We start from the raw sequence: 20000 nt of genomic DNA on the forward strand, positions 1-20000 counted from the left end.
CTTCAGCACTCAGTGGTCCCGTTCTGTGAGCTTGTGTGCCCTACCACTTTGCGGCTGAGCCTAGACATTTCCACTTCACAATAACAGCACTTACAGTTGACCGGGGCAGCTTTAGCAGGGTAGAAATTTGTCAAACTGACTTGTTGGAAAGGTGACATCCTGACGGTGCCATGCTGAAAGCCACTGATCTCTTCAGTAAGGCCATTCTACTGCCAATGTTTGTCTATGGAGATTGCATGACTGTGTGCTCCATTTTATACACCTGTCAGCCATGGGTGTGGCTGAAATAGCCCAATCCATTCATTTGAAGGTGTGTCCACATACTTTTGCATATAGTGTAGTAGAAGTAAGAAAGGAAAATAAATAGACAGATACATTTAGTTTGTATTTACAATGGCATTTGTGCTTCACTAGTGGCAACAGGTCACACATCTAGCTGCTGTGGTGGCACATTGTGGTATTTCACCAAATAGATGGATATGTAAATTTATCAAAATTTGATTTGTTTTCAAATTCTTTGTGGGTCTGTGTAATATGAGGGAAATACAGTATGTTTCACTGATATCATAATTGGCAGGAGGTTAGGAAGTGCAGCTCAGTTTCCACCTCATTTTGTGAGCAGTGGGCACATAGCCTGTCTTCTCTCAACAGTCAGCCGGCCTCTCTCATTTGCATGGCTATGCTCTGTACGTAGTCAAAGCTTTCCTTAATTGTGTGTCAGTCACAGTGGTTAGGTATTCTGCCACGGTGTACTCTCTGTTTAGAGCCTAATAGCAGTCCAGTTGACTTCGTTTTTTCATTAATTACTTGACACATTTGAAATAATTATATTTTTTATTTTTGGTTGGGTCGAATTGTGCTGCTGTCCTGGGGCCCCAGGACCAGCTTGCTGAGGGGACTCTTCTCTAAGTTCATCTCTCTGTAGGTGATGGCTTTGTTATGGAAGGTTTGGACATGCTTATAATGGCCCTTTTCTGTATTTTTATAATTAGGTATCTTCATAATTCTGCTCTGCGTGCATTATTTTGTGTTTTACGTTGTACACAGAGGATGTAGTTGCAGAATTCTGCAGTTTGTGCTATCTGTCACACCCTGATCTTAGAGATCCTTTTTATTCTCTATTTTGGTTAGGTCAGGGTGTGACTAGGGTGGGTAGTCTATGTTTTCTATTTCTTTGTTGGCCTAGTATGGTTCTGAATCAGAGGCAGCTGTCTATCGTTGTCTCTGATTGGGGATCATATTTAGGCAGCCTTTTCCCACCTGTTGTTTGTGGGATCTTGTTTTTGTGTAGCTGCCTGTGAGCAGCCCAGAACATGGCGTTTAGTTTGCGTCTGTATTGTTTTGGTACTGTGCTGTTTAGCCCTACTAGACTTTACGTTTAGTTTTGAATTTGTTGTTTTTTCGGTGTTCATTTAATAAATTAAAATGTACCCCTACCACGCTGCGTCAGAATCTGAAGTAAAATTGGTCAAACCGTGAGATATTGTTGGGAAAGTAGCCTTATTAGAAAGTAGCCTATAGCAGTGTAGGGTCAGCATAATACACACTACTTTTAGTGCACTATATGGAGCATAGGATAGCGTTCAAACGCAGCCTAAAGCTGTGTGTGGTAAGCATAATGTACACTATAAGGGGCATTTAGTATTGTGGACACAGCCATTATTATCATATTAGAAGGTAGCCTATAGCGATGGGGTTTAAAGCAACACAGTGCTATAGCTCATTTAAGTTTTAATGAGACTGGACTGACCCTGGGGACACTTGACCTTTACAGTGACCTCTGGCCTTAGACCTTCTCCCTTTACCTCTAGGGGTTTGTGTGTCTGTTTTATAATCTGACATCTGACCTCTCAATTCCACCTACTTTCTTTCTCCCCTGTCTTTTCTTCTCTATTTTTCTCATTCTGTCTCTCTCTTCTCCTCTCTTTCTCCCTCCTCTGCCCTCCTCCCCCCGCCCTCTCTCCCTCCTCCCCCTCTCTCCCTCGGCCCTCCTCGGCCCCCTCTCTCTCTCTCTCCCCTTCTCTTCTCCCTCCTCTCCTCTCTCCTCCTTTGCCCCCTTCTCCTCTCCTCCTCTCTCTCTCTCCCTCCTCATGCCTGTTTGCCCCCTCTCTCTCCTCTCCTCTCCCTCTTTCTTCCTCCTCTCCGTCTCTCCTCTCCTCTCCACCCTCTCTCCTCCTCTCCAGAAACTGCATGTGTTTAGGAAGACGTTGCAGGCGTTGATCTATCCCATCTCGTCTACGACGCCTCATAACTTTGAGGTGTGGACGGCCACCGCCCCAACCTACTGCCACGAGTGTGAGGGCCTGCTGTGGGGCATCGCCAGGCAGGGTATGCGCTGCTCTGAGTGTGGTGTCAAATGCCACGAGAAGTGTCAGGATCTACTGAACGCCGACTGTCTACAGAGTAAGGAAATACACTCACACACACACAGACTCACTCCCAGAAACACAGATTTGCACTCCCACTCGCTCCCACGTGCACACGCACACACACACACACACACACGCACATGCACACGCACAGGCTCACACACACACACACACACACACACACACACACACACACACACACACACACACACACACACACACACACACACAGAATATGCATTCATATGTGGTTGCAGATTCAATGCAACAATGGGAGAGTTCTATCTTCCTTTAGTTGCAATTTATTCCGCTATTATTTACAATGGGAGCTATGTTAGCACTGTCCACTTTCCTGTGGTGCTGAACTTCAGAATCCACATTCTGTTGCTGTCCACTTCAGTGGTGCTGAATCGCAGATGCCTGCTTTTACAGCTTGATTGTTTTACTCCATATAGCATACACAAGCTGCCGTGTGTGTGTGTGTGTGTGTGTGTGTGTGTGTGTGTGTGTGTGTGTGTGTGTGTGTGTGTGTGTGTGTGATTGCGTGCGTGCGTGCGTGCGTCCGTCCGTCCGTCCGTCCAGCTGTTGGCTCCAGCCTTACTCTCTGCCTCCCAGCTTGCTTTGAAGTGTAGCTAGCTCTCAACTGTGCTTGTGTTTGCACTAAAACATACCCACATCCTCTCCATCTTGCTACTGTAATGTTTATTTAATCTGATTCCCTCTGTTCTACAGTAGCAGGTCATGTTTTGTGTAGTATCTAGAGGTTTATCCTAGTGTTTTGATTGGATGACAGTAGACGTGTGACACGTTAGCCCCAGGACCGTCACTCTATGTAACTGGATTAGCTCCACTCTGAATGATAGAACTCTCTGTGTGCGTCCCAAATGGCCCTCTATTCCCTACATACTGCACTACTTTTAGTACTGCACTACGTTTAGTACTGCACTACTTTTAGTACCTCCCTATGTAGGGAAAAGAGCGTAATTTGGGACGAATACATAGTGTTTTATTCAAATGATGATTCATATTTAATTTGATTTCAATCGCAGTTCATGACCTCGCCAAAGATGACAGGCGAGATAACTCGATTAGAGGAGGAGAGAGAAGGGGTGAAAAAGAGAGAGAGGGAGGGGAGGGGGGGGGGGGAGAAAGGGAGGGGGAGGGAGGGAGGGAGGGGGGAGGGAGGGAGGGAGGGAGGGAGGGAGGGGAGGGAGGGAGGGAGGGAGGGAGGGAGGGAGGGAGGGAGGGAGGGAGGGAGGGAGGGGAGGGGGAGAGGGGAGAGGGAGGGAGGGAGGGGAGAGGGGAGGAGGGGAGGGAGGGAGGGTCCAATAAAAGCATGAGGAGAAAGCAGAAGTGTGTGTTTGAGAGATAGGCCGTAGCCAAGGTCTTTCTAACCCCTACCCCCTACTCACACACACAAACACACAGAATAAAGGAGGCTTCTAACTGTATTCTAATCACAGACAGTATTTGTAACATTCTCCTCCTACAACAACTGCTTCCCATTGTGTTCTAGGGACAAGATACCCAAAAGAGAAAGGTAGAGAAAGAGAGATAGAGTCCACAAAGAGCATGTGAGAAAGTTATATGTGTGTTTGATAGATGGGCCAGAGGAAATCTAAGGGCGGTGGACAAGAGTTTTAAGCACAATGCTGTAACCTCATTTTTAATGGTGTGTGTGTGTGTGTGTGTGTGTGTGTATTTTCCTGTGTGTGTGTGGTGTTCTAGGGGCGGTGGAGAAGAGTTCTAAGCATGGCGCTGAGGACAAGACCCTGAACATCATCATGGCCATGAAGGAGAGGATGAAGATCAGGGAGAAGAACCGGCCTGAGGTGTTTGAGGTCATCCAGGAGATGTTTGGGATCTCTAAAGAGGACTTCACTGGACACCTGAAGACCGCCAAGCAAGCAGTGCTGGAGGGAACCTCCAAGTGGTCCGCCAAGATCAACATCACAGGTTAGTAGTACCAACACTAAGAACTAAGCCCTCGCCCCTAGCCAAGCAAGCAGTGCTGGAGGGAACCTCCAAGTGGTCCGCCAAGATCAACATCACAGGTTAGTAGTACCAACACTAAGAACTAAGCCCTCACCCCTAGCCAAGCAGGCTAGACTGGAGGGAACCTCCTCGTGGTCCACCAAGATCAACATCACAGGTTAGTAGTACCAACACTAAGAACTAAGCCCTCGCCCCTAGCCAAGCAGGCTAGACTGGAGGGAACCTCCTAGTGGTCAACCAAGGTCAACATCACATCTTAACACAATCACTGAGGCCTGGTGCTGGGAAGGTTTGCTGGACTATAATAAATGTCTTCAGATCGTCTTGAGCAAGGCACATAGCTGGAAGGGCGATCCACCACTGTGGCTGATTCTGTGCTCCGCCCTACAGGTGATGTGTGTGTGCGTGTATTACCTTGCAGCGGTGCGACTAGAGCATACAGTTCCTCTGGGCTAAATTACACCAGGTTGGGCTGAGCTGAGCTATATTATTGCCCAGCTAGCATTCCTGCCATTCCTTGTGTGTGTCAATCAATCCCCAAGAGACTGAGACAGAGAGAAAAACTGCCTCCCGCTCCCATCTATCTCTATGGCCTTATCCAACGTCCTGTTTAGGAATCGACTTATTGACTCTTTATTTATGTATTATTCATTTGATGAACACAGACACACATTGATTGTGTAGCACTTTGGCGGTAGATAGATAGGCAGCCGTGAGATGTGAATGTTCTGCATCAGCTAACTGCTACATCCCAGCCCTGGATCAGTGGATTTGTATAGACTGCTATAGGAAGAAGAATACAGTATACTTAATAAACTCCCTCTCTCCATCACTCCTTTTTTTCCATCTTTCCACCCTTACACCTCTCACTTTCTATATCTCTCACCCCCTCTCTCTCTGTCTCCTTCTCTTTCTCTCTTTTTCTCTCCATCACTCAGCTCTGTAGTTGCGGTACATTTTACTACATTATACAGAGCCAACATAGACATCAGTCGTTCTCTGCCTCTTTCTATTCTTTCCACCTCTTTCCACTCCTCCCTTTCCACATCACCCTCTCTCTCTCCTCTACCCCTCTCTCTCCCCCTTTTCTCCCTTTCCACTCCTCCCTCTCCCTTTCCACATCACCCTCTCTCTCTCCCGCTACCCCTCTCTCTTTTCTCCCCACTCCTTTTTTCCCATCACCCTTTCCACTCTTCCCTTTCCACATCACCCTCTCTCCTCTACCCCTCTCTCTCTCCCCCTTTTCTCCCTTTCCACTCCTCCCTCTCCCTTTCCACATCACCCTCTCTCTCCACCGCTACCCCCCTCTCTCTCTCCCCCTTTTCTCCCTTTCCACTCCTCCCTCTCCCTTTCCACATCACCCTCTCTCTCCTCTACCCCTCTCTCTCTCCCCTTTTCTTTTCTCCCTTTCCACTCCTCCCTCTCCCTTTCCACATCACCCTCTCTCCCGCTACCCCTCTCTCTCTCCCTCCTTTTCTCCCTTTCCACTCCTCCCTCTCCCTTTCCACATCACCATCTCTCTCTCCTCTACCACCCTCCCTCTCCCTTTCCACATCACCATCTCTCTCTCCTCCACCCTTTCCCCTCTCTCTCTCCCCTTTTCTCCCTTTCCACTCCTCCCCCTCTCCCTTTCCACATCACCCTTTCTCTCTCCTCTACCCCTCTCTCTCTCCCCTTTTCTCCCTTTCCACTCCTCCCTCCCACATCCTCCCTCTCCCCCTTCCACATCACCCTCTCCCCTCTCTCCCCCTTTTCTCCCTTTCCACTCCTCCCTCTTTTCCACCACCCTCCACTCCTCCCTCTCCCTTTCTACCTATCCCTCCCTTTCTACCTATCCCTCTCTCTCTCCCCCTTTTCTCCCTTTTCACTCTCTCTCTGCCATTTCTTCCCTATCTCTGTCTATCCCCGGTATCCCTCGCTCTCTCCCTCTCATCCCCTCTCCCCCCCTCTCTCATTGTATTGTAGTTCTTGCTGCCGGGGGCAACACGATGCTGTAGCTTCTCATTTGTGCTGTCTTTGAGAGCCCGGCCCACCAGTCTCTGTCAGCGACAGCAGAGGGGCTGGCTGGGGGAGTTATGTACCATGAATAATACACAGTGTCACTCATACATATTTAATGCCCAGTGTCCTTTTACCTTTTATGGGGCTGGGAAATACTACTTCCTGTCTGAGTTGGATGGTTAAAGGTGTGTGGAGCAGGGTGTGTGGAGCAGGGTGTGTGGAACAGGGTGTGTGGGGGGAGCTGTTAATGGGGTATAGGTTGTGTGTCTGTGTTGGTCAGGGTGTGTGTCTCTGTGTGTGTGTGTGCCTCATCTATAGCCTGGGAAGACAAATAGTCTCTGCAAGAGTAGCTAACCTAAGTATATTCTGTCTTTCAGCAAGTAGTTGTTGTTGGTATAGTCTGGCTAGGGCATTTAATTGAACCTTTATTTAACTAGGCAAGTCAGTTAAGAACAAATGATTATTTACAATCACGGCCTACCAAAAGGCAAAAGGCCTCCCACGGGGGCTGGGATTAAATGAAAATATAGGACAAATGTCAAGTTGAAGATGCAACATATCACACAAATTGCAAAATCTTAAAGCTATAATATGTAACTTTTTGGCCGACCTGACCAAATTCACATAAAAATGTGAGTTATAGATCTGTCATTCTTGTTGAAGGCAAATATAAGACGCGGTAGATGTGTTCTATGTGCAGAGTTTCTATGCTTCCTGTTGTTAAGTTTAGTGTTTGCATCTTTTACCATCGGTTTTGTATACCAGCTTCAAACAGCTGAAAAACTATATTTTGGGTTATTGAAAACATGTTTAACAGAGATTTAGATGGTACAATGATTCTCTAAACTATACACTGAGTGTACAAAACATTAGGAAACACCTTACAAATATTGAGTTGCCCCCCCTTTTGCCTTCAGAACAGCCTCAATTCATAGGGGTATGGACTCTCTGCAAGGCGTTGAAAGTGTTCCACAGGGATGGTGGCACATGTTGACTCAAAAGCTTTCCACAGTTGTGTCAAGTTGGCTGGATGCCCCTTGGGTGGTGAACTGTTCTTGATACACATGGGAAACTGTTTAGTGTGAAAAATCCAGCAGCATTGCAATTCTTGACACACTCAAACCAGTGCGCCGGGTACAAACTACCATACCCCGTTCAAAGGCACTTAAATATGCACCCTCTAAACACATACACAATCCATGTCTCAATTGGCTCGAGGCTTACAACTCCTTATTTAACCTGTCATTTCCCCTTCATCTACACTGATTGAAGAGGATTTAACAAGTGACATCAATAAATTGGATCATAGCTTTCACCTGGATTCACGGGCTGGCCATGCTTTCCTCCTGGCTGCCCCAACCCCGGCCAACAGCTCCACAGCTTCTTGCCCGAGCCACCCCAGCTTCTCCTTCACCTAAATCCAGAATCCAGATAGCTGATGAAAGAGCTGCAAAACCTGGACCCCTACAAATCAGCTGGGCTAGACAATCTGGACCCTCTCTTTCTAAAAAGTATCCGCAGCCATTGTTGCAACTCCTATTACCAGTCTTTTCAACCTCTCTTTCGTATTGTCTGAGATCCCTAAAGATTGGAAAGCTGCCGCGGTCATCCCCCTCTTCAAAGGGGGTGACACTCTAGACCCAAACAGTTACAGACCTATATCCATCCTGCCCTGCCTTTCTAAAGTCTTCGAAAGCCAAGTTAATAAACAGATCAATGACCATTTCGAATCCCACCGTACCTTCTCTGCTGTGCAATCTGGTTTCCGAGCTGGTCATGGGTGCACCTCAGTCACGCTCAGGGTACTAAACGATATCATAACCACCATTGATTAAAAAAAACAGTACTGTGCAGCCGTCTTCATCGATCTGGCCAAGGCTTTTGACTCTGTCAATCAACGTATTCTTATCGGCAGACTCAATACCCTTGGTTTCTCAAATGACTGCCTTGCCTGGTTCACCAACTACTTCGCAGACAGAGTTCAGTTTGTCAAATCGGAGGGCCTGTTGTTCGGACCTCTGGCAATCTCTATGGGGGTACCACGGGGTTCAATTCTCGGGCCGACTCTTTTCTCTGTATATATCAATGATGTCACTCTTGCTGCGGGTAATTCCCTAATCCACCTCTACGCAGACGACAACATTCTGTATACATCTGGCCATTTTTTGGACACTGTGCTATCTAACCTCCAAATGAGCTTCAATGCCATACAACACTCCTTCCGTGGCCTCCAACTGCTCTTAAACGCTAGTAAAACCAAATGCATGCGTTTCAACCATTTGCAGCCCGCACCGCCCGCCCGACTAGCATCACTACTCTGGACAGTTCTGACCTAGAATACGTGGACAACTACAAATACCTAGGTGTCTGACTAGACTGTAAGCTCTCCTTCCAGACTCATATCAAACATCTCCAATCCAAAATCAAATCTAGAATCAGCTTTCCATTTCGCAACAAAGCCTCCTTCACTCACGCCGCCAAACTTACCCTAGCCGATCCTCGACAAAATAGCTTCCAATACTCTACTCAGCAAATTGGATGTAGTCTATCACAGTGCCATCCGTTTTGTTACCAAAGCGCCTTATACCACCCACCACTGCGACCTGTATGCTCTAGTTGGCTGGCCCTCGCTACATATTCGTCGCCAGACCCACTGGCTTCAGATCTACAAGTCCATGCTAGGTAAAGCCTCGCCTTATCTCAGTTCACTGGTTACGATGGCAACACCCACCCGTAACACGTGCTCCAGCAGGTGTATCTCACTGATCATCCCTAAAGCCAACACCTCATTTGGCCGCCTTTCCTTCCAGTTCTCTGCTGCCTGTGACTGGAACGAATTGCAAAAATCGTTGAAGTTGGAGACTTTTATCTCCCTCACCAACTTTAAACATCAGCTATCTGAGCTGCTAACCGATCGCTGCAGCTGTACATAGTCCATCTGTAAATAGCCCACCCAATCTACCTACCTCATCCACATATTGTTTTTATTTACTTTGCTGCTCTTTTGCACACCAGTATCACTACTTACACACCACCATCTGCTCATCATCATCTGCTCATCCATCACTCCAGTGTAAATCTGATAAACTGTAATTACTTTGTTACTATGGTCTATTTATTGCCTTACCTCCTCATGTCATTTGCACACACTGTATATAGGCTCTGTTTTTCTATTGTGTTATTGACTGTACGCTTGTTTATTCCATGTGGAACTCTGTGTTGTTTTTGTGTCGCACTGCTTTGCTTTATCTTGGCCAGGTCGCAGTTGTAAATGAGAACTTGTTCTCAACTAGCTTACCTGGTTGAATAAAGGTGAAATAAATAAATAAAAAATTCAGTCTATGTCTTGGAAAGAGAAGTTGTTACTAATGTATTACTGTATTCCATAATTGCTTGTTTTATCACATAAACTTAGCCAAAATATTATAATTTTAGCAACCAGGAAATGGAGGAGTGATTTCTGAATATTCCACCTTTAACAAGAAATGGATGACGTAGTACACAGTAGGATGACGTAGTACACAGTAGGATGACGTAGTACACAGTAGGATGACGTAGTACACAGTAGGATGACGTAGTACACAGTTGGATGACGTAGTACACAGTTGGATGACGTAGTACACAGGAAACGAGGACCTGTTTTGGCTCGTGAACACCACTTTCAAAACTGCTGGCTGAAATGACAGATGTTCAGGAGTGCATCTTTAAGTGCTGTATCTTTAATGAGACATCTCAGTCTTATTCCCCCATAAAAAACACAAGTGCTCTTGTTTTTTCCTACTTGCACTGACTCTGCTGATAACTTCTTTACTGAGGAACAATGTATTTACAAAGACTGTGATATGTGGTTGTCTCAACAAGTTATCTTAAGATTAACGTAAGTGGCTCTGGATAAGAGCATCTGCTAAATCAAAAATATATATATTTAAATGTAGTGTGTGTGTTTGTATGTGTGTGTGCTTGTGCATGGTCATGTGCGATGGTGGTGGACTGGTCTCTCTTAGGTATCTGTCTGTTGGCGAGGCAGATATTCACTGCTTCCCCAACAAACAGATTGGCTATACTGGAGACACGTTTACATGGCTATGGTACCTATACATTAGACATAGGACAAGGCTCTACTAGTGCATAGCAAGTAATACAGCTATAAACCTGCAGGCTTTACGTGTTACCTATATTTTTATATGTATATTATACTGTATATTAGTGCTGGACTGGAACAAGTCTTACTGTTTTTATTTTTGTCCCCCCCCCCTCCTTTCTCCAGTGATGTGTGCCCAGGGTCTGCAGGCCAAGGATAAGACAGGTTCCAGTGACCCCTATGTGACTGTCCAGGTAGGGAAGACCAAACGGCGTACCAAGACCATCTTTGGGAACCTCAACCCTGTCTGGGACGAGAAGTTCTTCTTGTGAGTATGAACATACAGTATATCACTGCTACAACATTACTACAACCTGAGCCAGTGTACTACAGGCTGTATTATAGACGTGGTCCTTTGTGGCTTAGTCGGTAGAGCATGGCACTTGCAACCCGTTGGTTTGATTCCCGCTGGGGCCACTCATAGAGAAAATATATGCACCTGTCCAGGTGGTGTACATAAAGACTGCCTCAGGCTACAGAAACAGGAGGTATGCTCCTATCCTAGGGGCCATTCTGGCTCAGACAGGGCTACCTTCTTCAGCTGTAATACAAGCACTCCAGCAGACATTGTTATCACAGACATGTAGAACCTACAACACCAACAAATGAGGGGAGAGGAGATGGAAAATAATTCAAATGCATTTCACTGACAAATGTGTTATTGACATGAATATCATCTATAGCGCATTTGGAAAGTATTCAGACCCCTTGACTTTTTCCACCATTTGTTACATTAAAAGCCTTGTTCTAAAATTGATTAAATAAATGTTTTTCCTCATCAATCTACACACTACCCCATAAGGACAAAGGGAAAACAGGTTTTTAGAAATGTTTGCACATTTATTAAAAATAAAGACAGAAATACCTTCTTTACATAAGTATTCAGACCCTTTGTTATGATACCCAGAATTGAGCTCAGGTGCATCCTGTTTCAATTGATCAGTGAGATGTTTCTACAACTTGATTGGAGTCCACTTGTGGTAAATTCAATTGATTGGACATGATTTGGAAAGGCAGACATCTGTCTATATAAGGTCCCACAGTTGACAGTGCATATCAGACACAGATCTGGGGAAGGGTACCAAAACATTTCTGCAGCATTGAAGGTGGCCTCCACCATTCTTAAATGGAAAAAGTTTGGAACCACCAAGACTCTTCCTAGAGCTGGCCGCCTGGCCAAACTGAGCAATCGGGGAGAAGGGCCTTGGTCAAGGAGGTGACCATGAACCCGATGGTCACTCTGACAGAGTACCTCTGCGGAGATGAGAGACCATTCCAGAAGGACAACCATCTCTGCAGCACTCCACCAATCAGGCCTTTATGGTAGAGGCCATACGGAAGCCACTCCTCAGTAAAAGACACATGACAGCCCAATTGGAGTTTTCCAAAAGGCACTTAAAGGACTCTCAGGCCATGAGAAACAAGATTCTCTGACCTGATGAAACCAAAATTGAATCAAATCAAATCAAATGTATTTATATAGCTCTTCGTACATTAGCTGATATCTCAAAGTTCTGTACAGAAACTCAGCCTAAAACCCCAAACAGCAAGCAATGCAGGTGTAGAAGCACAGTGGCTAGGAAAAACACCCTAGAAAGGCCAAAACCTAGGAAGAAACCTAGAGGGGAACCAGGCTATGTGGGGTGGCCAGTCCTCTTCTGGCTGTGCCGGGTGGAGATTATAAATGTTCATAAATGACCAGCATGGTCAAATAATAATAATCACAGGCAGAACAGTTGAAACTGGAGCAGCAGCACGGCCAGGTGGACTGGGGACAGCAAGGAGTCATCATGTCAGGTAGTCCTGAGGCATGGTCGTAGGGCTCAGGTCCTCCGAGAGAAAGAAAGAAAGAGAGAAAGAGATAATTAGAGAGAGCATACTTAAATTCACACAGGACACCAGATAGGACAGGAGAAGTACTCCAGATATAACAAAATGACCCTAGCCCCCCGACACATAAACTACTGCAGCATAAATACTGGAAGCTGAGACAGGAGGGGTCAGGAGACACTGTGGCCCCATCCGATGACACCCCCGGACAGGGCCAAACAGGAAGGATATAACCCCACCCACTTTGCCAAAGCACAGCCCCCACACCACTAGAGGGATATCTTCAACCACCAACTTACCATCCTGAGACAAGTATAGCCCACAAAGGTCTCCGCCACGGCACAACCCAAGGGGGGGCGCCAACCCAGACAGGAAGATCACATCAGTGTCTCAAGTGACGCACCCCTCCCAGGGACGATATGAAAGAGCCCTAGTTAGCCAGTGACTCAGCCCCTGAATAGGGTTAGAGGCAGAGAATCCCAGTGGAAAGAGGGGAACCGGCCAGGCAGAGACAGCAAGGGCGGTTCGTTGCTCCAGAGCCTTTCCGTTCACCTTCACACTCCTGGGCCAGACTACACTCAATTATATGACCCACTGAAGAGATGAGTCTTCAGTAAAGACTTAAAGGTTGAGACCGAGTTTGCGTCTCTCACATGGGTATGCAGACCATTCCATAAAAATTGAGCTCTATTTGAGAAAGCCCTGCCTCCAGCTGTTTGCTTAGAAATTCTAGGGACAATTAGAAGGCCTGCGTCTTGTGACCGTAGGGTACGCGTAGGTATGTACGGCAGGACCAAATCAGAGAGATAGGTAGGAGCAAGCCCATGTAATGCTTTGTAGGTTAGCAGTAAAACCTTGAAATCAGCACTTGCCTTGACAGGAAGCCAGTGTAGGGAGGCTAGCACTGGAGTAATATGATAAAAAAAATTGGTTCTATTCAGGATTCTAGCAGCCGTATTTAGCACTAACTGAAGTTTATTTAGTGCTTTATCCGGGTAGTCGGAAAGTAGAGCATTGCAGTAGTCTTAACCTAGAAGTGACAAAAGCATGGATTAATTTTTCTGCATCATTTTTGGACAGAAAGTTTCTGATTTTTGCAATGTTACGTAGATGGAAAAAAGCTGTCCTTGAAACAGTCTTGATATGTTCTTCAAAAGAGAGATCAGGGTCCAGAGTAACGCCGAGGTCCTTCACAGTTTTATTTGAGACGACTGTACAAACATTAAGATTAATTGTCAGATTCAACAGAAGATCTCTTTGTTTCTTGGGACCTAGAACAAGCATCTCCGTTTTTTGTCCGAGTTTAAAAGTAGAAAGTTTGTAGCCTTCCACTTCCTTATGTCTGAAACACATGCTTCTTGCGAGGGCAATTTTGGGGCTTCACCATGTTTCATTGAAATGTACAGCTGTGTGTCTTCCACATAGCAGTGAAGGTTAATGTTATGTTTTCGAATGACATCCCCAAGAGGTAAAATATATTGTGAAAACAATAGTGGTCCTAAAACGGAACCTTGAGGAACACCGATTTGCCAGAGGACAAACCATTCACAGAGACAAACTGATATCTTTCCGACAGATAAGATCTAAACCAGGCCAGAACTTGTCTGTGTAGACCAATTTGGGTTTCCAATCTCTCCAGAAGAATGTAGTGATCGATGGTATCAAAAGCAGCACTAAGGTCTAGGAGCACGAGGACAGATGCAGAGCCTCGATCTGATGCCATTAAAAGGTAATTTACCACCTTCACAAGTGCAGTCTCAGCACTTAAAGGACTCTCAGGCCATGAGAAACAAGATTCTCTGACCTGATGAAACCAAAATTGAACTCTTTGGCCTGAATGCCAAGCTTCATTTCACCCCCAGCTTTGAGTGTACAGATTTGTTTGAGTTTACTGAAAGTATTATGAAGCTAACCCGTGTTATCTCAGGCCCTTTTTAAATAAACAACTTCTAAAATGGAGAGGGAACTTTTGATGATGTGTAGTGATGTTGTGCTACGTAGAGATTGACCCATGGTGTCATTAGAGAAGGTATTATGGTTTTAATCTGGCTCTCTATGAGTCTGAACTCTGAACTCTGAGTGGTGACAGACTGTCATGTTGATTGTGATGTTGATCATGTTGATTTAAGGTACACAGAGAACCGAGAACTAATGATATTATCTAACACAACCTAGAACACTGGAATATGGCTTTCTGTAAAACAACAGTATAGCACTATGAACGACACATTTCACATCAACGTCATGAGGCTTAAGGAGTCTGTTCTAAAGCCAGTATATCCTATTGTTGTATAAATACATCACAGTATCTGCAGTATCCTATATGGACTTCAAGCTGAAATACGCGTCAGGTTGAACAGCACCATTGTTCACCACAGCCGCAATTGTTGCTGTTTTTGTTTTGATGATAAAAGAGAGGAGGATCATCCAGCATCCTGAACACATTATGTTGCAATACATCCTCTGCTTTTCTATGGCGCAGGAAGTGATGTGCACTAATGATGTGCACTAATGATGTGCACTAATGTCAGAGACAAGAAAATGTGTTTGTTGTTTGAAATAACTTTTGTTGTAATATTACCAACGAATGTGGCAGTTTCATCAAGTATGGATTCCAGCTTTAAATAGAGACATACATAGATAAAGATAAATCAAGCACCCCATTTCCATAGAAACCATAGCGCTGGTGATTAGTATACCATATATAGAATATATCTAGGAGACAAAGAGGCTTTGTTAGAGCTGCCTTCCACCATGTTCTCTGTCTGCTGATGGAGGCAATGTGTGTGTGTATGTGTGTGTGTGTGTGTGTGTGCGTGCGTGCGTGCGCGTGTATGTTTGTGTTAGTGTGTATGAGTGCGTCCGTATCTACAGTGTTAATGAGAAACCACAGAATGCGACGCAGATAGAGTTACACTGCTCACTCTTGCCTCCTGTGCAAACAAAATGGAGATGGAAAGAGGGAGAGAGAGAGATGGAGAGTGAGATACAGAGACAGAAAGGGAGAGAATGAGAGAGAGAGAGAGAGAGAGAGAGAGAGAGAGAGAGACAGAGAGAGAGACAGACAGAGAGACAGAGAGACAGAGAGACAGAGAGACAGAGAGACAGAGAGAACAAGACAGAGAGACAGAGAGAAAACAAGACAGAGAGACAGAGAGAAAAGATGTTATCCTCATGCCATGTGACAGGGTCTTGGAATCTTAGCTCTCTGCCTGGCAGGGACACCTATCTGTGGGTGCCACTAACACACACACACGCACGCACACACACACACACACACACACACACACACACACACACACACACACACACACACACACACACACACACACACCTTGAGTGGGGGAACACTAGGGACAGCAGGGTTTCCTAAAGAGAGCCGGTGGGGCAGAATGATGTCAATCCCACCTGACAGACATTCCCCTCACCTCTTCTTCTCCTTCTCCTCTCCTCTCCTCTCCTCTCCTCTCCTCTCCTCTCCTCTCCTCTCCTCCTCTCCTCTCCTCTCCTCTCCTCTCCTCTCCTCTCCCTCTCCTCTCCTCTCCTCTCCTCTCCTCTCCTCTCTCTCTCTCTTCTCTTCTCTTCTCTTCTCTTCTCCTCTCCTCTACTCTCCTCGTCTCTCCTCTTCTCTCCTGGCCCCTCCCCTCTCTCATCTCCCTCTCATCTCCTCTCCTCTCCTCTCTCTCCTCTCCTCTCCTCTCCTCTCCTCTCCTCTCCCTCTCCTCTCCTCTCCTCTCCTCTCCTCCTCTCCTCTCCTCTCCTCTCCCTCTCCTCTCCTCTCCTCTCCTCTCCTCTCCTCTCCCCTTCTCTCCTGGCCCCTCCCCCTCACCTCTCCTCTCCTCTCCTCTTCTCTCCTGGCCCCTCCCCCTCTCATCTCCCTTGACTCTCCTCTCCTCTTCTCTCCTGGCCCCTCCACCCTCTCATCTCCCTTGACTCTCCTCTCCTCATCTCTCCTGGCCCCTCCCCCTCTCATCTCCCTTGACTCTCTTCTCCTCTTCTCTCCTGGCCCTCCCCCTCTCATCTCCCTTTACTCTCCTCTATTCTATTCTTCTCTACTTTACTTTACTCTTCTCTCCCTCTCCTCTCTGTTCCTCTACTCTCTTTCATTCTCCTCTCTCTCCTCCTTCCAGGTCTTTCATTTCCCACATACATCTAGCAGAGGGGACAACTCCAGACCACTCCCAGCCTTTGAAGCCCCAATGACAACCCTATCCTAACAGCCACCCACACTATGCCAACCCTAGCCATTACATATGACTATGACGTGACTACACTGAGTCTCCAGGTCTGTTTGTGCTCCAGGATAGTGTGAGGTCATATCAGGTTAGGTCAGAGCTGCTGCCAGTAGATAAAACAGCTGAGCGGCTCTCGAGAGGATGGGAGGAGGGAGGAGGGAAGAGGGCCACACAGCTTTTCACCTTCAAGGGCTATTTTCTAGATTTTTACAGCTTTTTTTCTCTGATTTAGTCACCCTAATTTGGGCCATCCTACAAGGGTAAAAACGGCAATAACTTTTGAACGAATTATGATCGAGGCATGATGTTTGGACACCCTAAACCAGTGGTTACCAAACTGTCGATCACAATTGACTGGTTGATCTCCAAGGCGTTCCTAGTCAATCACCAAACATTTCTGTAAAAACAACAACAATAAAGCCTTACGTTCCACATTTTTCTATTCCTTTTGTGTTGTAGGCGTCAGATGCACTTGATTCAACAGCCCTAATGACGGGAAGGGAAAGTGTCCCCATTTTGAACCTCTTCATGTGTCTGACGGTAGAACTCCGCTTACCCGGCAGGTCCAGAGAGGAAATCAAGTGCACCTACAGGCCTACCACTGGCCAATAAGATAGTTCAGATCACTGTGTCTGCACAGTTTCCTCGAGCCATGGACTGTAAAAAACAAACTTGAACGCACAGCAACGTTGATACTGTGAGAATTCAAAACTGTTAAAACTATGACTAAAGAGACTCAAGAAATACAGCGTGTTTAAGTTGTTATTCAGCACTCTCAATGCTTTTATAAGCCATAATATGTGTGTTCTCCCAACACCAACTCACACTACCACCAGCACTGCAGCTGCAATGAATGAGAAGAGCAAAGTGTTCTGATAATCATTGTATTTTTATTATAATAGCGACTTGTGTCTTTTTTTAATATCGCCCTAAACTAACTCACTTTACTGGTGCTGTTTTTCTACACATGGTGCTTTGCTGTCCAGTGAGTGTCACAACGCTACAGACCGGATCAAGGTGCGTGTGTGGGATGAGGATGATGACATCAAGTCTCGCATGAAACAACACTTCAAACGAGAGTCGGACGACTTCCTGGGTCAGACCATCATCGAGGTCCGCATGCTCAGCGGGGAGATGGATGTGTGGTACAACCTGGGTATGTTCCAGATCCTTCTGCTTCCATGTTCCAGATAAGACTTGTTCTATGTTCTAAATAAGACTGGCTCTATGTTCTAAAAGGAATCATATTTCTATGTTCTAGATAATAATGATTATATGTTCCAGACAAGACTGGTTCTATGTTCTAGAGAATCATATTTCTATGTTCCAGATAATAATGATTATATGTCCCAGATAAGACTGGTTTTATGTTCTAGAGAATCATATTTCTATGTTCTAGATAATAATGATGATATGTTCCAGATCAGACTGCTTTCATGTTATAAAGAATACTGGTTCTATGTTCCAGATCATACTGCTTCCATGTTCTAGATAAGACTGGTTCTATGTTCTAGATTAAACTGGTTCTATGTTCTCTATAAAACTGGTTATATGTTGTATATTAGACTGGTTATATGTTCTAGATAATAATGTTTCTATGTTCTAGATAATAATGATTATATGTACCAGATCTGACTGCTTCCATGTTCTAGATTAGACTGTTTCTATATTCTAGTTAAGTTTGTTTTTATGTTCTAGATAAGACCGGTACCATTTTCTGGATAAGAAGACTGATGCATCTGGTTCTGTGTTCTAGATAAGAGAACTGATAAGTCTGGTTCTGTGTTCTAGATAAGAGAACTGATGCATCTAATTCTGTGTTCTAGATAAGAGAACTGATCCATCTGGTTCTGTGTTCTAGATAAGAGAACTGATGCATCTGGTTCTGTGTTCTAGATAAGAGAACTGATGCATCTGGTTCTGTTTTCTAGATAAGAGAACTGATGCATCTGGTTCTGTGTTCTAGATAAGAGAACTGATGCATCTGGTTCTGTGTTCTAGATAAGAGCACTGATAAGTCTGGTTCTGTGTTCTAGATAAGAGAACTGATAAGTCTGGTTCTGTGTTCTAGATAAGAGAACTGATAAGTCGATGGTGTCGGGAGCCATCAGATTGAAGCTCAACGTGGAGATGAAGGGAGAGGAGAAAGTAGCTCCGCCCCACGGCCAGTACACCTGTTTACACGAGGTAAGACATCTATACTCACCAACTGGTCTGATGGATTTCTCCACTCTATGGAAACTGTTCCAGGAACTGTCTCCCTCTACTCCTCTTCTCTCATGTTATTCTCTTCATCCTGTCTTTCTCTCTTCCTTTAGAACCTGTTCCACCACCTGACGGAGGTAAAGAACAGTGGAGCGGTGAAGATCCCAGAGGTGAAAGGAGAGGAGGCGTGGAAGGTCTACTATGACGACGTGTCCCAGGAGATAGTGGACGAGTTTGCCATGAGATACGGAGTAGAGTCCATCTACCAGGCCATGACGTAAGGACGCTCTCTTTCTCTTTCTCCCTCTTTTCTCTCCTCTTGGTTCTTTGAAGGCTTACTGCTGTGCTGATGTAATACAGGAAAGCATGCCTCTGTGTCCTCAGTGTTAAAACTATAGAATCCATGGATTCAATTTCTATGGTTCAGAGTGCATGTGTGAGAGAGAAGGAAGCGCCTGGCTGCCTGTCTCTGTGTGTGTGTGTGTGTGTGTGTGTGTGTGTGTGTGCGTGTGTGTGTGCTGTCCGCCATAAAGCAACCATGGGAATTCACAGGAAGTCATCATGGTTCTCAGTGTTCTCTCTCCATGCTTGCCTCCCGCAAGTGCTTCTGGGTAATCTGGAGGCTGAGGGCACAGTAATGAATTATGCTCCCCAATGTGAGCATCTGTGTGTGTGTGTGTCTGTGTGTGTCTGTGTGTGTGTGTGTGTGTGTGTGTGTGTGTGTGTGTGTGTGTGTGTGTGTGTGTGTGTGTGTGTGTGTGTGTGTGTGTGTGTGTGTGTGTGTGTGTGTGTGTGTCTCTCTCTCCCTCTCTCTCCCCCTCTCCCTCCCGCTCCATTTTTTGTCTCACTCGCTGTGTTTTGAAAGGCTATTTAATAAATAATTGATATGACTGTCCTTCCAGATAAATGGGCTGCTCATTTTTGAAAACCTTTGAAATGCACCTCAAGTTAACCTTTCCTTGTATCAGTATTAAACTATCTCATATAAAGGTCGTGTCCCAAACACCACCCTATTCCCTAATAGCCCCATGGGTCCTGGTCAAACAGTAGTGCACTATAAAGAGAATAGGGTGCCATTTGGGACACTGCCTAACAGTCAATGCCTGACTGTAGAGCAGAATAGATACCTGTTAAGAGGCAGCCTTCTCCTTCTCTCTCACTATTCCCATGACCTACTTAGGTTTAGTTTAAAGGATTCAGCTCAGAGAGAGCGGGAGGGAGAGA

The 20000-nt window shown here is 45.6% G+C and overlaps 1 protein-coding gene across 1 annotated transcript in view; it reads left to right on the top strand.

Annotated features, from left to right (window-relative positions):
- LOC112264241 (protein unc-13 homolog C-like) overlaps positions 1-20000 on the top strand; it is a 235001-nt gene that overhangs the window by 39156 nt on the left and 175845 nt on the right. The window contains exons 7-12 of the mRNA XM_042331063.1: positions 2184-2403; positions 4098-4325; positions 10633-10774; positions 17558-17727; positions 18643-18758; positions 18890-19053. Coding sequence (XP_042186997.1) covers positions 2184-2403; positions 4098-4325; positions 10633-10774; positions 17558-17727; positions 18643-18758; positions 18890-19053 — 1040 coding nt within the window. The remainder of the gene's footprint in view (positions 1-2183; positions 2404-4097; positions 4326-10632; positions 10775-17557; positions 17728-18642; positions 18759-18889; positions 19054-20000) is intronic.

This window comes from Oncorhynchus tshawytscha, linkage group LG12 (genome assembly GCF_018296145.1).
Source record: "Oncorhynchus tshawytscha isolate Ot180627B linkage group LG12, Otsh_v2.0, whole genome shotgun sequence".
In the NCBI taxonomy this organism is placed as follows: Eukaryota; Metazoa; Chordata; class Actinopteri; order Salmoniformes; family Salmonidae; genus Oncorhynchus; species Oncorhynchus tshawytscha.